Raw genomic sequence first — 20504 nt, forward strand, 5'->3', positions numbered from 1 at the left:
TATTACGTTACAATAGAAAGCGGCAGCAGTGGGATGTGACAGTGGTAGTGGTGATGGGATGCTATAACCAGTTAGATAAGGCCCTAAAATATGTTTAGTTCCGGTTACCCACTCCACCTAGCTTTTCACTGCCAACCCTAAACTTTGTTTTTACTTATTTGAGAAAAAAATAAAATCGCGAAAACTGTGAAGTCTCGTGAGAAATAGTGAATCACTATTTCTCACGAGACTTCACAGTTTTCGCGATTTTATTTAAACTGACACCAATCTAAAAAGACAATATAACACTGTTCTTCCAAGCTGTACTGGCTGTAAATGAGAAGAAGCCACTAACACAGGAAAACACCACTACCTAGACACTCACACATGAGAAAAACAATTCAACAAAAACATCTACGTACCCCACCTATTCTACAGTTGAGAGTAACCGGAACCACACAATTCCCTTAGGCCTAATACAATGAGCCAAAATAAAATGCGATCCTTCGAATGCCCTGAAAACATTTTCTAATATAATATGACCCCCCCCCCACACACACACACACTGTGATTTTAGGAATTACCATAAATGACATCAAAATACAGACTGTACTTCTTTAATTATTTCCGTTTGTTCTTTCGTAAGGTGTAACTGGTCACGTCACGTTTGACAGAAACGGCGACCGAGAGCAAGATTATGGTTTGTACGATTTCCATGACAACAAATTCTTTGAAGTCGGTGTTTTTGATGCACATGGAGACCAGTTTATTCTCTTTGATGACATGCATATAGACTGGCCTGGTGGGAGAATTTCACCACCTCCTGACCAACCTGAATGTGGCTTTGATGGAGAATTTTGCGTCTATGAAAATAAAGGTATATATAATTTAAAAAATGTTCTAAATGAGGAAAGAAAAGTGACACGTGTAGGAATTGTATCCATGTCCCCTAGGGCCTAAATGGGGTGTGATTCCAATTACGCTAGATTTTAGAATACTATTGGGTAGGTAGATTATTTTTTGGATTTTTAATTTTTTTTAAATGTATGAGTGTCTAGTTCAGGTAGTTATGTTTCCGTTCTTTTCTATGGTCTCTGTGTTATTGGTTTCTTCTCATCAGATGTACAGCCATTACACATTGGAAGAACAGTTTTTTTAATTGTCTTTTTAAGCTGATGTCACTTTCCGTATCCTATATTTCTTGCGATACTTCACGAAAAATAGTTCAGGGTCGGCAATGAAAAACTAGGTAGGGTCAGGTAATCGGAACAAAACAATTTCTTTTAGGTCTTAAGCACTTGTCATAATTTCAGATAATAATAATAATATTATGATAATAATATGAAAACAATATATCATTGCCTTAAGGAGATATCAAACTGTGCCTGATATTGCAAAACTAACGTGAATATGCGATTTTGCGTTTGTATGAAGCGTGACTTAGTTAAAAAAGAAGCCAGGATGATGTGAATATGGCGATATTCAGTTTTGGCACTCAATTTGCATATCTAGTGCTTGTTTATTTTATGTCACCGTCTTTAAGTGCAACAAATCTTATTAGATATTTAGCTAGGTGGGTAGATGGGTGGCTGGATGGATGGATGGATGGGTCTATCCATCTATCTATCTATCTATCTATCTATCTATCTATCTATCTATCTATCTATCTATCTATCTATCTATCTATCTATCTATCTATCTATCTATCTATCTATCTATCTATCTATCTATCTATCGATCCATCTATCTATCTATCTATCTATCTATCTATCTATCTATCTATCTATCTATCTATCTATCTATCTATCTATCTATCTATCTATCTATCTATCTATCTATCTTTAGAGACAGAGGGAGAGAGAGGGAGAGAGAGAGATGATATGACGTTTGAAATGTGTACCACTTTTAGATAGTTTAACTGTAGTACAGTACATGTATATGAACTGTGAACAGGTAGAATGCTAATAGGCACATAGTACATAATACGACAAGCCTATTAGCTGTCTACTAAGTAGTCTTTGATGACCTGGTCACGACCCTATCAATTATATGAGATAGAAAACTCTTGATATGAAAACTAATGACATACTCATGACGTTTAGATTTCATAGCCATTGATGTGTATCATCAAACTTAAGATGAATTATAAGTACACAAGATGTGGGTGGGGGTGGGGATGGGGGCTTAGCTGCTAATCATTGGTATTCGAAGGTTTCCATTATATACAATTTTGTTGTGCGCATGTGAGTCAGTCAGTCAGTCAGTCAGTCAGTCAGTCTGTCTGTCTGTATGTCTGTTTGTTTGTCTGTCTGTCTGTCTGTCTGCCTATCTGTCTGTCTTGACCTTTCCCCCTTCTCTCTGACTCACGCTAAAACATTATATATCTTCTCTGGCATGTCTCTCTGTCTAGGTCTGTCTGTCTCTGTCTCTGTCTCTGTCTCTGTCTCTGTCTACCTGTCTCTCCCTGTCTCTGTCTGTCTGTCTGTCTGTCTGTCTGTCTGTCTGTCTCTGTCTGTCTCTTTGTCTGTCTCTGTATGTCTGTCTATCCGTCCGTCCACCCCCCCTCCCTCTCTCTCTCTCTCTCTCTCTCTCTCTCTCTCTCTCTCTCTATCTCTCTCTCTCTCTCTCTCTCTCTCTCTCTCTCTCTCTCTCTCTCTCTCTGTGTATATATTTTAGGTGTATGTGTTATTGGGAGAAACGGAATCGTCACAGGACGCTTAAACTTAAACATCGGTCCAGACGCCCTTGAAAATACTTTCCTATTCTAACCTTCACGCGTCCTTTACTTCAAACAAGACGTAGTTGATTGCATTGACCAAACAGACATTGCAATCCTTGGTGTTTTGGTATATGAAGTCAAGATTACATTAAGTTAAATTAGTCAACAGTAGCTGAACTAATACTGGAATTCACCTAGGAATGTAACTGAAGCATGCTCGTCTATGCCTGTCAAATTAATTCGTTGTTGCATTCAAGGTTTCCATGACAACAAAGCCCTGGAGAATACTTAGTATGGTACATAATATGAGGAGCACGACAAATCTTATCTAATCGCCAATGTAGGAAAACTTGATTGATTTTGAAATCTTCCAGCAAATGCCAACACCTCTGGGTGTTGCAGTCCTATCGCTCTTCTCTCTTTCGTAGATGAGTTTGTATTCACTTGTGACTTTTTACACACCTTTTTCATTACAATGACAGAACTCAGTCTATGTACAAGGGTTTTGATAACAGAGTACACTCAGTCTGTAACTGCTGTGTCCTGATCAAATTATGGGTGTACTGTGCTGAATCATCTACGCACGCTCGGTGTATGTAAGAGATTGCTATGCGATTTGAGACACAATGCATTGTAGAATGATCTAGATCAGTTAAGAGGTAGATTTATCGTGTGTAAAATATTTATAAGGTATCTGTCATTCTATTAGGTTCAATTTGGCATCTTTATATTAGATGAAAGATGTGAGCTACATTCCTACCTTGACCTATATTCAGATTCTGTTGAGATTTATCTAGTGATTTAGTTTTAGATGTTTTATCAAATCCATCTAAGGCCGTTTTCTTCCCCAGGGGGAATGGACAGGTGTTGAAGTTGACGTCATTGATAGTGTTCTACAATCGTCATCAATCTTCGTGTTCACCGAGTTATTTAATTGATGGTTTTGATTCGTAGTTGTTTACCGCGGGTAAAAGGTCTGACAAATTAATAACGTGTACATGTTTCTGGTCAAGGAAAGTTGTATAAATTAATTTGTTGTTCGTGTAATTCAATCGAAACGATAAGCCCTTGTGACACACGTTACTTTTAATTGGAATATTAAGCCCACCTCAATATAACATGATGGTTTTCTTTTCCAATTGAAAGAAATTCTTGATGTTTGTCACACCCTCTGATGTCCTTGTGTTTGTATACTGTCGGGCTTCCTGTCTGAAACTGTGCTAATCGAATTACGACACCAGCATAACAAGGGCTGTTTATGCGCGTATATATGTGTGTGCATAGGCAGTGGAGAGGCTGGTGTGTCATGGGCTGTACCAGTCTTTCTCTACGTGTAGGAACATATACATGTGCAGGTATACTTACTCAGTGGAGTTCTTGGCGTCTTCAAACACATAATGAAAACGTATCATATTTTTAGCATGACACTCTTCACCATCACTTTAGAATTCCAATCCAACCACTTGCCATTATAACATATTTCATATCATGTTCGTGTAATTCACTAGCGCTATTTGATACAGCCATGCAGAAACCAACAAGAAACTGGACATTTTGTACTTTATTTAAGATAGCATGATCGCAATATCTTGCTACATTCTATTGAAATGAAACAAACTATTGAAACGTGCTACAACTAGCTGCAGACACGCCGGCGCCAATGATTTGATAGATGCATTATTTGATGTCTGCATGGTAGCATGTTTAGTTCATTTCATTTAGACAATATGTAGCAAAGAAGTATATATTCATTTAGTTATCTTAAAGTGTAGCATGTACAGTGTCTTATTAGCTGCTGCAAGGTTGTATCTGTCTAATCGAGCCAGTGAACACTAACATGGAACTGGTTGTAATGCAATTGAAGTTAATACTTACTAACTGTGGTTGTCCAACAATTGAGTTGAAATCCTAATCTGCACATTGGTAACTAAAATATTTATGTAAACTAATGAACTGTATCATCACAACTCCAATTTCTTCACAGTATTAGAAAACAGTGCTATAGCAATCGGAGTACTACTGGGCTGTATTTTACTCGCATCGCCATTCCTCATATCTTATTCTTTAAAAGTTCAACGTAGAAGAAAGTTTGAAAGAGAATTGATGAGTTTTGATTGGAAGATCGACTATCATGATATCCATCAGAGTAAAAAGGCAAAGGTAAGAAGTAACAAACTAACAAACGTCAACGTTTGGTTTATAGTTGAGTACTTATGTCATCGTTTATCTTTTTTATCACTATCATGTACTCATATATTACTATATTTCTTTTAGAGTAAAGGCTCTAAGTGCTACGCGGTGCGCCATCGTAGACTAGCTAGTAGCACCCATCTCGTTCGTCGAATCGTGTATCTGTGTGTCTGTGTCTGTGTCTATATATATATATGTATATATATATATATATATATATATATATATATATATATATATATATATATACATATATAAGTGACTTGATGAACTTATGTATATAAGTTCATCAAGTCACTTATATTTACATACATACATACATACATACATACATACATACATACATACATACATACATACATACATAATAATTTATTACATATATTGTATGTATGTATGTATGTATGTATGTATGTATGTATGTATGTATGTATGTATGTATTTATGTACATACTTGTGTATATATCATGTATTAGTAACCCAAATACTTGTAGTAAAGGCATCCATGTTTGTCAAGTTCACAAGAATACAATATTAAATGACACACACTAATTAGACACTCATTATTTTCTAATTATAGTCAATGACGTCAATGTTTTCAGCCACGTCAGAAACGTCATCAGGTAGTTACTGTACAACAATAACTTCAACGAGTTCAGTCAGTGGCAGTGGAAAGAGAGCCCAAATATTTACTTTAAGAGGCAGTTATAAGGTAGGTTATATCCAGCTTGAGACAGTTTCACCAAATGCTTGTTCATTCCACTTATCTTCATGTAGTGTTTTTATTTCATCTTTTTATATGTTCTAGACAAAATGCTCGTTTTTTCCCCCATTTTGTTGCGTCCATAATTGGGGAAAAGCTGGTCAACTAATATATATTTGAAACATTAAAATAATTATATTATGTTTACAAAAGAAAAAAATGTGGAGTACAAGACAAGTAAACTGAGATAGAGAAACAACGGGGTCACAATTAAAATTTTAAAATAAAGAAAAATACAAATAATGAAAAGTTCTATTTTTATTGTATTGAATATATTTGGTACATGACTTATAAAACAATTGCAATTTTAAGTTTAAAGGTGTCAAAGGAAATAAAAATAAGAACAGTAACAAAAATGTTTCGATTTCGTGTAAATTTTTAAAAATGTACTCTGTAAGTCCCCACGATTACATTCATATTTTGTGTTTGCATTAAAAGTATGAAGTTTTGATATGTAGCATTTGAAGTATAATGTTGAGGAATAGCGTAATGTATAGTCAGATGTAAAAATAGAAATCATTACAAAATGATATTTGTCATCTATTAAATAATGTGAACAAAATTAACAAAGTCTAAGATTTTTTTTAATCGTTATAACTTTCTAGAAGCAGTGAAATCGAAATCGATTGATGCTGAAAGAACCTCAATATAGTTTTAAGAAGTGAAAACATACGGAAATCAATATGGCGTTTGTCCGGGGTGGTTTTTTTTTTACATACATATTACACTAACCTTTTAACATTACAGGGAAAAATTGTCGCGTTGAAAATGGTCAATAAGAAATCCATCGTTCTTGATCGTGAGCAACTGCTTGAACTACGAATGGTAAGTGGTGTTTATATCATATACGTAATGGCACGATATGTGGATATTTGGAACACTTGCACCATACTGAGTCGAAGTAAACTAAGGCTCTGGAGGGTGGCAGGGTCTGTAAATAAATACACAAATTGGTTTAAAGGAGAACATGATGGTAAAAAGGCATTTGCGTAAATTTTGGGTTCTGGAGAGTCATTTCTTGATTTTACTTAACTTATATTTCGCACAGTTGCCAAAAACAATAACAGAACATTACAGTGAATACTTTCAACTAATCCATTGTTATAGACAGATTCCAAGAAGTTAAACACGACTGAGACACTTTATTTTTCTTCCCTAGCGTTATAATAGCCTATCTTAAACCTTCAAAAGAAAGTTATTCGCTTTATAACTTTTTCAAATATTGATGCTCCCTCCTCCCCTCTTTTTCAGCAACTAGGAATTCTAAATGTCCACCAGCAATGCAAATTTAATACTTCTTTATTTATTTTTGATTTGAGGGCTGGTCACTTCCCGCAAACAGTTAACGACTACTTTAACACACCACCAAATACGTATCACACTCGGAATACAGCGAGAGATAACTTTTACATTCCAAAAGTAAATCTTACTTTGACGCAACACAATTTTCAGTATGCAGCTGCAAAACATTGGAACTCCTTACCTGAAGAATTGAAAAAAATACAATCCAGGACTACTTTTAAATCTCAGTTAAAACAGTATTTGTTACAAAATTAATTCAGCTTTTTCTACCTTACATTGCATTTAATGCCAGTTATATATTTTTTGATGAACGCGTTTTGTTTGTTTTTTGTTTGTTTTTGTTTTAATTTCAAATTTGTTTTTGTTTTTGCTTTGATTATTTTGTTTAATCAATTGTAGTATGGGCCACAAACTTGACTAGTTTGTTTCAAACTATTTTTGTGGTCCAGCCATAAACTCTGTATTCATCCATCAGTTTATGTGTAATATTTATTCCACTGTCTTTTTTACTTTCTCTCTTGTTATATTGATATGATTTTGAGTTTGTGGCAAATAAAATACTATCTATTTCTATTAGACAGGAAAGATACGCCCTCTGTTTTTTACAACATGTATCAGTTCTGCCCACAAAATAGGTCTGAAAAAATGTTCATTTTGAACATTATGTTTTTGCACTTATGAAAGGGCTTAAAATCTAGATTTAACAGTGTTTGCAGCAATACATAACTTCTTAACGGATGCAGAAATATTATTGCAACGTTGCTACTTCACATCCAAAGGGATTTGAGTACAATGTATTGCTTCATTATTCGACATACTCATTTTGGAGGCCTGTTGTTATCAGGTTTATGTTTATACCTACCATAAACAGTTATGATGCAGCAGATGAAGTTTGGTAAGAGATTTAAGCTACCATTTATGGTTATTTTTTATACGTCGATACAGGAGATTAATACAACGGAATAACTTTTGAGGCTCGTAAACATTATATGAGAATATCAAGCAGACCCAATAAACCAGTTTCGCTTGTCACGCAAAAATTGTAGTGTCCATAACATACCTGTAGTGTCATTAATGGTGTAGATAGAGTAAAATAACTTTGGTATGACAGAGAAATTTAGGGTGCTCATGCCTACTATGTATAATTGAAACTTGAATCTAGTATGTGTATCCTTAGACTCTGATGAGATGTGGTGATTTGTAGTGTCCGTACGTAACATGTAGTGTTATGTGTCTTTATCTCCTCATACTGGAGTGGAACACACGGAGGGTTAAAGATCTAGATAGCTTTAAACCTGTTACGGAACTTGCAATTTTTGTCCCAAACGCAACATAAAGTGAAGTATTGATTGTTCAAGAGCGTAACGTTTATGAAAATGCCTTCATTTCTGGGGAGTAGCATATAGTCCCTATAAAGACAGGGACATTTCTTGATTTAATAGATTGTGTGTTGGTGACAACCGATTGTGATAGACCCTTTACAACGTTGATCAATTCATGTTTTTATAAGAAACACTATTGATATTCCCATGATGCACTATTTAAGATGGCGGATTGAAAGCCCCCCTATCCCTAAAAATGTCATAATAAGTACATGTACATCAACAAGTATAGTTTCAAATGTGTTCGTCTATAACAGTGAACGTCACATTTGGGACGTATGCACAGTTGTTGAATTAGCAAAACAAACTTTCTTGTCGACACACAGATGTTGAAACTGTCCTTTTATTTATGTACTTACAATTTTGTGCTGTTTCCAGCAGATGAAGGAATCGCAGCATGATAACCTGTGTAAATTCATCGGTGTGTGCATCGATCAACCAAATATATGCATAGTCACGGAATACTGCGCTAAAGGAAGTTTGCTAGACATTTTGCAGAACGACGATATTAGATTGGACAGGGTCTTCAAGATGTCTTTTGCCGCTGACATAGTTGCGGTAGGGTTATTATTCAATTAAAATCGACTGTTTGAACTTTTAAGATGAAATAATGAACTAACTAGAATGCGAACGGTGCCCTTGTCAACAAAACAGCGAGAAACAACATGTCGTGCATCCCTTACTCCGAAGTAATATCGATTGAAATCACAATAAGTTGGCGGTTTTCTGGAATAGAAGAGTTATTAAAACGTCGGCTTCCTTTTCCTGCAGCAGTGACAGAGTACGAGTGTTATCCTTATGTAAACTGCAAGGAATGGCATATAAGGCCCGCAAGTTTTTACATATATATAAAACCAGTTCATGGTTTGATTACTAATGGGACTGTCCATTCATCCTAGACAATTGTCGTACAGCTAGTTATTAAACTATTTTTAATAAACTTTTGTTAAAAAGTTTCAGAAATTCTATCAAGTTAATAGCCACACCTACGTTACAACACCAGATGTGATCAGTTGCTACGATTCCTATAAAATAAGTAGATGAGTAGAAATTTTCATTAGAATTGCATTAATGCATTAATGTTTAATACCGTATTCACACACAGAATACAGACGGACGGACATACATACATACATACATACATACATACATACATACATACATACATACATACATACATACATACATACATACATACATACATACATACATACATACATACATACATACATACATACATACATACAGATAGACAGGCAGACAGACAGACAGATCGACACACACACAAACAAGCAGACAGTTATAATTTAACCTTCCTTATGGAATGCAATAATGTCTTCACATTACCGTTAAGAGAAATGTTTACGATTATTTATTCAGCAAGATAAATTCGAAGTTATAGCTTACTATTTTTTCCTTCTCTTGATTGTTCTTCCCCACCACTACACATACAGGCACTTCACTTTCTTCATACAAAATGTCCGATCGGTATTCATGGAAACTTGAAGTCTTCTGACTGTTTGGTTGATAATCGATGGGTGGTCAAGTTATCAGATTTTGGACTTTGGAAATTCAAAGAGGGCCAAGAGATCGATCCACACGAACAAAGCGAGCATGCGTACTACAGAAGTAAGGATACCTTGAGTTAGCAACATATATTAAATCATTAGATCAATGCCTGTTCCAACATGCAGCAGCTTCCCGTTGTAGTATTCATTCTGCTTGCACTTGGCGGGGGGGGGGGGGGGATAATTATTACATGCTTCTTTAGAAGGCAAATTTCTCCAAATTCAAATCCTGGCTTGGATTAATAAATGTTTTTTTTCTACTTTATGACTCTCTTTACTTCCATCTAACAGCTGACAATAAATTCCTTAATATTTCTAATCATTAAATTGTTAATTTATTAATTGAGACTTGATAAACTAAGATTTTACTTGGGATGTCCTCTTACAATACATCTTGAACCCGGTAGACGAATTTAACTATTGCAGGAACTCGGTAGACGAATTTAACTATTGCAGTCAATGTTAATTGGTATGGATATACTGATGGTTATCTCTGTTTACGTTAACCAGCCTCTAGGCATATGTCTAATAACAGATTCAGAGAGTTTGAGAAGCTGCAGTATATGTGCATACGTACGTCTCAGCACGTACTCGAACATGTACATGTATACTATATATTGGGATGACACCTCGATCAACTGCAGGGCTTAGAAAGAGACATAAACATTAAACACTTGTATATCCAAGTAGTATCCCACGGCAATACATTTGATGGCTATGATGAGCTAACACACAGCTATGTGTCTTTTTTACGTTCGTTTGAGCTTTTTGGGCTAATTATTGAGAGTTCGCAGAAAAACTATCGAATTATACAGTAAAATCTGTATGAGAAAACAATTATAATGTTCCCTATATATAGTGATAGCATTGAAAGTTTTGCAAAAATGTTTAGGAAAAAGAAATGTTACAGAAATAGCCATATTGAAGCAATAATTTGTATGGCCAATTCGTGCAGCTTCAGGTAACGACAGTGATATTATGCAATCGATTTAATCATCTTCCAAAACCTATTTGACGTGACTACCGAGACTTCATGTCTGCGATCTACCTCTTGTGTGCCATGACCTATTGTTACTTAGATATGTAGTTAATGGTAGAAGAGTAGTTCCAAACCCCTGTAGTGCTGATGAAAGATACTCTACAAAATAATTGCCCACAGTCAATTGCGGGAATTGTAACATTTTATTCAAAACGTTAAATATGCGGATTTATTTTGACAGACACGTGTATATATAGGCATAAAGACATGCTTTTGCGACAGAGAGCTCACCCCACATCTGAAAAAAACAGTCTTCGTTTGAGCAAAAGAATGTACATATCATATTTATAGTTATTTATTTATTTATTATTTATCTATTTATTTATTTATTTATTTATTTATTTATTTATTTGTGTGTTTGTTTGTTTGTTTGTTTGCTTTTGCGTGTGTGTGTGTGTGTTTTTGTTTGTTTGTTTGTTTCATTTATTTATTTATTTGATTATTTCTTATTGTTGTATGTATGTATGTATGTATGTATGTATGTATGTATGTATGTATGTATGTATGTATGTATGTATGTGTGTGTGTGTGTGCGTGCGTGCGTGCCTTAAGCGTGCGTATGTGTGTGTGTGTGTGTGTGTGTGTATGTATGTATGTATGTATGTATGTATGTATGTATGTATGTATGTATTGATTTATTGATTTATTTAAGTATGGTCCATTTATATATAAATCCATATGTCATATACTGAAATTCGTCATTCTGAAATCTCTTCCTATATTTTCTTACTCACTTTCAGAATTGTTATGGCGAGCGCCAGAACTACTTCGTGATCCTAATCCAGCAATGACTGGTACAAAGAAAGGAGACATATACAGTTTAGGTATTATACTACAAGAAATAGCTCTTAGAGATGGACCATTTGGTATGTTTCCTGATATGTCACCAAAAGGTAAGATTAATTTACATGTCTATCATATCCATATATATATATATATATATATATATATATATATATATATATATATATATATATATATATATATATATATATATATATATATATATATATATATATATATATATATATATATATATATATATCTCGGTGAGTATCAATCTGCTAAGACAGTCCATCTCAAACACGGTATCATCATGAAGAAACAATTGAAACGTGATTCCCCCTTCCATTGTAGAAATTGTCCATAAAGTGAAGTTAGTACGTAAGAGACCGTTTCGACCACAGGTGACACGTGACTCTGCACCAGGTATTCCACATCTATTGTACATTATGGAGCGATGTCTGAGTGAAAATCCTCAACATCGACCAGACACAGCAATGCTGAATAAAATGATTCGATCAGCAAATTATGGCAAGTAAGTATGACTGATAACTCTACTTCATCCACTTTTAAGCTTGACATTGGCGACCATGTAACAGACAGTTCTGCCTGACTGTCTGTCTGTTAATATTTTCCGTTCCCTTCGCGGTCTGTCTGCCTCTTCCTCTGTCTCTCTCTTTCTGTCTCTCTCATTCTGTTTCTCTGTATCTATCTATCTATCTATCTATCTATCTATCTATCTATCTATCTATCTATCTATCTATCTATCTATCTATCTATCTATCTATCTGTCTGTCTCCATCCGTCTGTCTGTCTGTCTGTCTGTCTGTCTGTCTGTCTGTCTTTCTTTCTCTCGAGCTCTCTGTCTCTCCCTCTGAGTGTCCCTCTCTGTCTCTCTCTGCCCCTCGAGCTCTCTCTGTCTCTGTCTCTCCCTCTCCCTGTCTCCCTCTCTCTGTCTCCCTCTGTATGTCTCTCTCTGTCTCTGTCTCTCTCTGTTTCTCTCTGTGTGCCTATTTGTTTGTTTGTTTGTTTGTCTGTCTGTCTGTCTGTCTGTCTGTCTGTCTGTCTGTCTGTCTCTCTCTCTCTCTCTCTCTCTCTCTCTCACTCTCTCTCTCTCTCGTATTAAGTATCATGTGTCCTTGGTCATTCAACTTTTGTCTTGGAAGACGTAATTTATTAATCCCACTTTTATCAAATGAAGTGTGTTGGCACAGAGATTTATGTATTTTACTTTCGAATGACGTCATTAGGCCTTCAATTATTTGATGGTCTTGCCCTCGATTTATGCAGACTTATGCGAGTAAATTAAGTCATTAACTTTAACCACGTGTAACAGACTGATCGAAAATTACGAGGTCAGCAATTTCCAATTGCAAGTTCTGAGATGTTGACATGAAAAATGGTTTACTTTTTAAAATAAATTAGATCAGTGCCACCTCTAAGTCAATAATATTTGCTCAATATATCAGTACACATTTTGTAATTCTTGGCTCTTGTTTCGAATCAATCAAATTTGTTTATGTAAAAAAATAAGTGAGCATTACTTCGCTGACTTCTATTTAATTGATCAATGTCAAAATGTATTGATTGTTTCTTGCTTGCTTGATTGATTGATTAATCTATCGATCGGTTGATTTGTTGGTTGGTCGATCGATCGATCGATCAATCGTTTGATCGCTTGGTTGTTTGGTTGGTTGGCTGATTGATTGATTGATTGATTGTTTGGTCAGTTGATGTATGTATGTATGTATGTATGTATGTATGTATGTATGTATGTATGTATGTATGTATGTATGTATGCATGCATGCATGCATGCATGTACAATGTATGTATGTATGTATGTATGTATGTATGTATGTATGTATGTATGTATGTATGTATGTATGTATGTGTGTGTGTCTGTCTCTGTGTGTGTGTCTGTCTGTATGCATGCATGCATGCATGCATGTATGTATGTATGTATGTATGTATGTATGTATGTATGTATGTATGTATGTATGTATGTATGTATGTATGTATGTATGTGTATGTGTGTGTGTGTCTGTCTCTGTGTGTGTCTGTCTGTATGCATGCATGCATGCATGTATGTATGTATGTATGTATGTATGTATGTATGTATGTATGTATGTATGTATGTATGTATGCATGCATGCATGCATGTACAATGTATGTATGTATGTATGTATGTATGTATGTATGTATGTATGTATGTATGTATGTATGTATGTGTGTGTCTGTCTCTGTGTGTGTGTCTGTCTGTATGCATGCATGCATGCATGTATGTATGTATGTATGTATGTATGTATGTATGTGTGTGTGTCTGTCTGTGTGTGTGTGTCTGTCTGTCTGTATGCATGCATGCATGCATGTATGTATGTATGTATGTATGTATGTATGTATGTATGTATGTATGTATGTATGTATGTATGTATGTATGTTTACAGTTTGTGATATTGCAACCTGTGTTGTGTATAAGATGACATAATGTAATATTTTTCAAGGATTCAATTTTTGCAAATGGTAAAGCATGATTTCCTCTTTAATTCACACTTATTTTTTTCAAATCTTATTTTATCCCTTGGACGGACGGACGGACGGACGGATGGGTGGGTGGGTGGATGGACGGATGGGTGGGTCGGTGGGTGGGTGGGTGGGTGGATGGATGGATGGATGGATACATGGATGGATGGGTGGGTGGGTGATTGGATGGATGGATGGATGGATGGGTGGGTGGATGGATGGATGGGTGGATGGATGGATGGATACATGGATGGAAGGATGGATGGGTTAATGGATGGATGGATGGATGGATGGATGGATGGATGGTATTGGGTGATTGGATGGATGGATTAATTACTCAAATGGTTCTCAATATTTTGACAGACAAGCTAGTATTTTGGACAACATGGTATCTATGTTAGAGACATATGCCAACAACTTGGAAGACTTAGTGACGGAAAGGACTGTGCAATTGTCAGAGGAGAAGAAAAAGACCGACGAGCTTCTACATCGTATGGTTCCTCCGTAAGTTTATTCCCAGTCACTATCAATTTTACTTGGAACAAGATAACCATGCTGCCAGTATGTTATTATTACAAAACATGAAAATGGGCTCCGCCAGCATCTGCAAATATTATTATACTCAGCCTGTTGTGTTCTATTTTATGACCGGTGTTCAAGTTATGTATAATGTTTTTTTTTGCACTGTGGTTTAGCTGTTCCAGTTCTTTACTACAAACTTGAAATCAGCAGCCATATGCCCTGCCGTGGTTGGTCGCCTCTGTGTGTGATGTACCCACATTATGTTTGAGAATCACCTTGCCACCTAATTCTGTATCAATATATATGTAGATAGAGCCGAAGTTAGGGGCAAGATCGATAGTTCAATGAAGTATAAACTACTAAATTCTTTTACCTCAGACCCACTCCCCTCTTCTAAATTAGCCAGAGTTGTAAATTGTTTCCGGCAGCACAATCAGTATGTAGTGCTATGAATATAAAGCCATTATGTAGTGAGGAAAAATAGTTCTTTTGTTGACACTTCATTTTTTTAGTACCATGCAGTTACCATAGCAAAAATTCTTCCATTTCTCAATTTGACGATTTGTGTACAAAACAGATCCATTAAGAGTAAAATCGCTTTTGTAGGATGAGAACTAAAATGGCTCAACTCCCCATCACCACACAACCACCCCACCCGCCCACCCACCCACCCTCCCCCTAGAAAAGAATTTAGTTTTTTATCCTGCATTGAACTATTGATCGTCGCCCCTTATTACAAGTCAGCTCTAGAAATTGATTTTGTAATCACGCGACTCCATTCTCGATAAAGCTTGCCCTGCAAACAAGTTTTAATATTCATCCATCGTGAGATACCCCGCTCATATCTAATCCTTCTCTTCATGTCCATGACTGTATTTTCAGATCAGTTGCTGATCATCTAAAATCAGGTAAATCAGTCAAGCCAGAGACTTTCGATGACGTCACTATATTCTTTTCTGACATCGTTGGATTTACCGCGCTGTCGGCTGAAAGCACTCCTTTAGAAGTGGTGGCGCTTCTCAACGACCTCTACTCTTTATTTGATGGAATCATATCAAACTATGACGTGTACAAGGTATACATATCACGTGTTATTGGTGTATGACGTATGCGGGGTATTAGCATATGACGTGTACAAGATATAAGTGCGATTCAAATATCGTGTTTTCAAACTGTGGCCGAAGTATTATGTTGGGGGGGGGGGGTGTTATAAGCTTACTCCTCCTAAATCACCATTCACCTAGAAGTAAAAGGTTTAATTTACCTTTCACTAGTATCTCCAGATGTCATGTCTCGTTCACCAAATATGAATGCATGTCACCATTCACCAGTAAATCTTGTGTAAATTCACCAATATCAAACATTAAATTTTGTTATAGTTTGACTAGCCTTAACTACGTACAGTGTATGGGTTTAGAATGTAGATCAGAGACATGTACACACGAGTTACTGGTAATAATATAATAGTTGTCATTTCACAGCTGCAGAACATATATAAATGTATTTCATATTCAGCAAACTTAAGTCATACCATTTCATAGATCTGAGCAACTTTGTAATATTTTACAACCTTGGCCATGTTGTAAGCTTGATTTGGCGGCCTGACCATGAGTTACGTCTCTATTGGACTAAACTACAGTATAATATCGGACCGAGTTACAACCATGCCCATTTTCAGTTCAGTTCATGATAACAACTTTGAGAATTTGTGATCTTTTCATAACACTTGTATGTTTGTGGGTGAAAAACGGAGTCTTGCAAATGACCGAAAACGCAACAAATTATATTTTTAAAAAAGTACAATTTCGACGTAAGGAATGGTCCCTTGAATCTTTTTTTTTCTTAACACAAGTGTTTGTGTTCTTTTGTGAGAAAAAGTGACCTGAGTGAGCCATTCAAGTTGTAAGTTGTGAACAGTCGGGTGAACACTTAGCCCTGCTGGGAAACTATTAGTAACTGAGTTAAATGGGGACATTTTCCTATGCAAAATTTAAACTGAAAATGAATAATAAACTAAAAAAATCTCCCGAGGGACTGGTACCATTCTAGGTACTAGGTGTTTCCGTGTAAACTGTGAAAAACGATTGTCAGTCGGTCAGTTATTATACCATTTAAAAACGCATTACAACGCATATGATATTATTGATTTTTAATGTTTTATTCGGCAAAATCATCCCGAGGGACTGGTGCCAGTTTAGGTGTTTCCGTGTATTAAAAAGGGGTGAAAAACGATTGTCAGTCTATTTCATCGGGCTGTATCCGTTTATTATATCGTGTAAACACATAAAAACGAATATGATATGATAGATTTTTGACTTCTTTAATCAGCAATAGTTGACTGACAGGTATAATATCGATTGATTATATACGATGTTGCAATGTGAAACTATCTTCTTTCTTTACAGGTCGAGACAATCGGTGATGCCTACATGGTAGTCAGTGGTTTACCTATACGCAATGGTAATATCCATGCTGGTGAAATATCAACAATGTCTTTAGAACTTCTCAGTGCCGTCCCAAATTTTAGGATACGACACAAACCAGATATATTATTACAGCTCAGGATTGGTATCCATTCAGGTTAGCGCCCTCTACGGAGTTTTTTTCAAACTGCATGCTCAGAAAGCTCAGCTCAGAAGACCGGGTTTTGGATTAAAGAATGTGGGTTCTGTTTGCGAAAACCAGACGATACATATAAGAACTAAAAGCATTCTTACATTCAATATAAAACAGAATTGATAATTATATCTGACTAGATATTGTCCAAATATAATTTTCACATATCTTACTATATAATTGTTTCTATATTAAATTGTATTATTGGTTGATTCCATTGTTAGGAGGTGTGGTCGCCGGTGTTGTAGGCCTTACTATGCCAAGGTACTGCTTATTTGGTGATACAGTCAACACTGCATCGAGATATGAATCCACTGGCAAAGGTAATGTTATATATTACTGAACACTGAGACCTGGGAAATGTTTAGCTATTTGACCTTGAAACTGAATTGAATTGAGAAAAACGATGTGTTTGTTCAAATGTTTGCAAAAAATAATAACGCCAAATGGTATGCATGGATTTCGCCCGAATTCTAGTGCTTGCTATCACTGTAACAAAATTGTGTACCAAATGTCATTGACATTAGTCATGTGACTTTTTGCGATATAGTGCATACACACAGACGGACACACAAACAGACATGATCATTACATAACCTCCCCTTACAAGATGTAAAAACTGGTTTCTAAAAGTATAGCACTGTCACACGTCAACTTGTATTTGCCACTCTTTTGCAATACTCAATGCCTTCCATTTGACTGGGGGGGGGGGGGGTATTTACATGGAAGTTAAATATAAACAATGAGAGAAAACTGTACTTTTTTTGTCTTATTTGTTTTAGCTCTTCGAATACACGTGAGCTCAACAACAATCACACACTTAAGTGAACTAGGAGGATATCATTATAATGAGAGGGGTGAGGTACTTATGAAGGTAAGGAATTGACTCGAATACACCGATCAATAAAAATGACGAGGGGGGAGGGGGAGTCGCCGCAGATCCCAATGACCGCGAATACCACCAAAAATCTGAAGATACAGGTACTCAGTGAAATACCTACACATGGAGTGACGGAGTGCGCGTATGGAAAGGCATCACCGCGACGACACTTCGGTGTAAAATTGAGGGGCGCCACCAACGTTCAGAAAGGGGTGATTGTGCCAAAACCAGCACTGCCACAGGCTGATAGACGCCGTTATTCTGAGTGGTTGTCATGATTGGAAGACACTAAAATACTCTTCGGGCATTATCACATGTCTTTATGAAAACCTATTCCTGTCTTGTCAAGTGACGAACACGTTAAATTTGTCGTTATTTTTGAAAAAAACACACCAGACATTGGAGAAAGCTACTACCACAACGTATTGAAATGGACTATTTAAATGGTGCTGCTGATTATCGCATCTCATTTATAATTCTGTACAAATAAACACTAGTAATCTACGAAAATTGTGATTTTCAAAGTTTTATCGTATCAACACCATCAAATATTTGTATAGGTACGGTATAGGTTTGTATAGGTACGAATGGTAACACATAGGGGTTGTGATGATTCGACGTGTTTAATGGGGAACTCCGCTCCGCCGGGAAACTTAAAGGTATTTTCAAAATGCCTTTATTTCCTGGAGTATAGTGTTCCCCTTTAATAGCTCCAGTGTATCCTTGTAAAAACAGGACACATCTAACTTTTCTGACGTTGTTTCTCTTGTATACAGTATATATTGTTAACGATTTCCATCACGTACGTCAACCCCGGAACGTTGTTTTAAAATCAGTCTATACAGAGACATACATTTGTAGATAAGGTCAAAGGTTAATAAAACATATACCTGTGGTTTCAAATGTTTGGATTTCAAAGTACCGCATGTTGATGAGTTGTAGTCCGTGTTGTGTTCTGATAAGTAAAACTTGATCAACAGATAATTGGATCCTAATCTTCTACATTATAGAACATGCTTCACAAACTGGTCTACCGATCAAATTTAAGCTTACTTAATCCCCGGTGGAGTCATAACATCATCAAGTTGTGTCATTTAATTAATATTTCACACAAGGGATATTTGTGGGTTATTCATATCGCATTTTGGTCTTTGATGTCTAGAGGTCATTCGTCATTTGGTAGATAATCTTTTTATATAATTAAATGTCGCAGGTCAAAATGACAAAATGATGTTTTAATCCAACGTTTGTGTTATGATTTCAAAAAAATAATAACAAAGTCGTGTACATCACTCAGTAAAAAAAAAAATTTCATTTAGAGTTAATCCGAGAGACGTTTGTTGGTGGGTGGGTGGACATATTTCTCCAATAAAAAGTTGTGTCTGGGTCATTGGCCGGCCAGTAAACTATTACTCACTTTGCCTGCGAGTATCCAGTCGTCGTTGGTGGCGCCCCACTCTATTTTCTACTAGGTAGTACGTACGGGTGCTGGTACGCCACTGACTCAGAGTTGGTGTCAAGCGAGTACATAGAACGAAGCCGGAGTGAAATATATTGTTGATTTATTCTGTGATGAATAGAACGCTGTTGACAGATTCTGTGATAAAAAATATATGTATCCCAAAGAGGTTGACGGAATCAATGAATTTAATCGTCGATTTATTTTGACAACCACGCAATTCGGAATGGTTCTACCAAATGCTTCTTTCATCCATCATTATTCATACAAGCGATAGCAGCGGCTGGAAGGGAGCAATTCAATACGTAATTAACAAGATGCGCAGTCACTCGCAGTAAGAGAGGCCCTACAATAATTCGTTGGTGGTTGAGATTTTTGAGAGAAGAAAGAACAAATTTAAGAAAATTTAATTTAATTTCATAGATTTCAGGAATAACTTGTCGTCAACTTCGTGTACGTGCTACGTAACTTCAGTGTCGTCGTCAACAAGCTCCCATGCACCACTTTTCAGTCGGGATGAGTTTTCAAGACAATATCATTGATGCGTAGGAGGTTGTGTCGTCAACTCTATTAAGATACATGATGTCATCCAATCTCACTTGACCATTTATCTACATATATATATATTTTTTACTTTTCAGGGCAAAGGGTCGCAGACTACCTATTGGTTAAACGGTAAAGATGGCTTCGATAAAGTCCTACCGATGCTGAACGACGATCAGATAATGTTAGAAGATTAGAACACATTTTTATACATATTATATACATATCTAAAAAAAAA

General features: G+C 36.0%; 1 protein-coding gene across 1 annotated transcript in view; it reads left to right on the top strand.

Annotated features, from left to right (window-relative positions):
• Window positions 1–20504, top strand: part of LOC144437999 (atrial natriuretic peptide receptor 1-like) — a 47632-nt gene extending 27128 nt beyond the window's left edge. Inside the window, exons 5-18 of the mRNA XM_078127031.1 lie at window positions 626–856; window positions 4683–4858; window positions 5469–5600; window positions 6399–6476; window positions 8717–8893; window positions 9790–9964; window positions 11683–11835; window positions 12080–12260; window positions 14610–14750; window positions 15651–15843; window positions 17174–17348; window positions 17609–17707; window positions 18167–18258; window positions 20365–20504. Of these exons, the coding sequence (XP_077983157.1) occupies window positions 626–856; window positions 4683–4858; window positions 5469–5600; window positions 6399–6476; window positions 8717–8893; window positions 9790–9964; window positions 11683–11835; window positions 12080–12260; window positions 14610–14750; window positions 15651–15843; window positions 17174–17348; window positions 17609–17707; window positions 18167–18258; window positions 20365–20463 (2102 nt within the window). The 3' untranslated portion in view covers window positions 20464–20504. The remainder of the gene's footprint in view (window positions 1–625; window positions 857–4682; window positions 4859–5468; window positions 5601–6398; window positions 6477–8716; window positions 8894–9789; window positions 9965–11682; window positions 11836–12079; window positions 12261–14609; window positions 14751–15650; window positions 15844–17173; window positions 17349–17608; window positions 17708–18166; window positions 18259–20364) is intronic.

This window comes from Glandiceps talaboti, chromosome 7, assembly GCF_964340395.1.
Source record: "Glandiceps talaboti chromosome 7, keGlaTala1.1, whole genome shotgun sequence".
NCBI classification, from domain to species: Eukaryota; Metazoa; Hemichordata; class Enteropneusta; family Spengelidae; genus Glandiceps; species Glandiceps talaboti.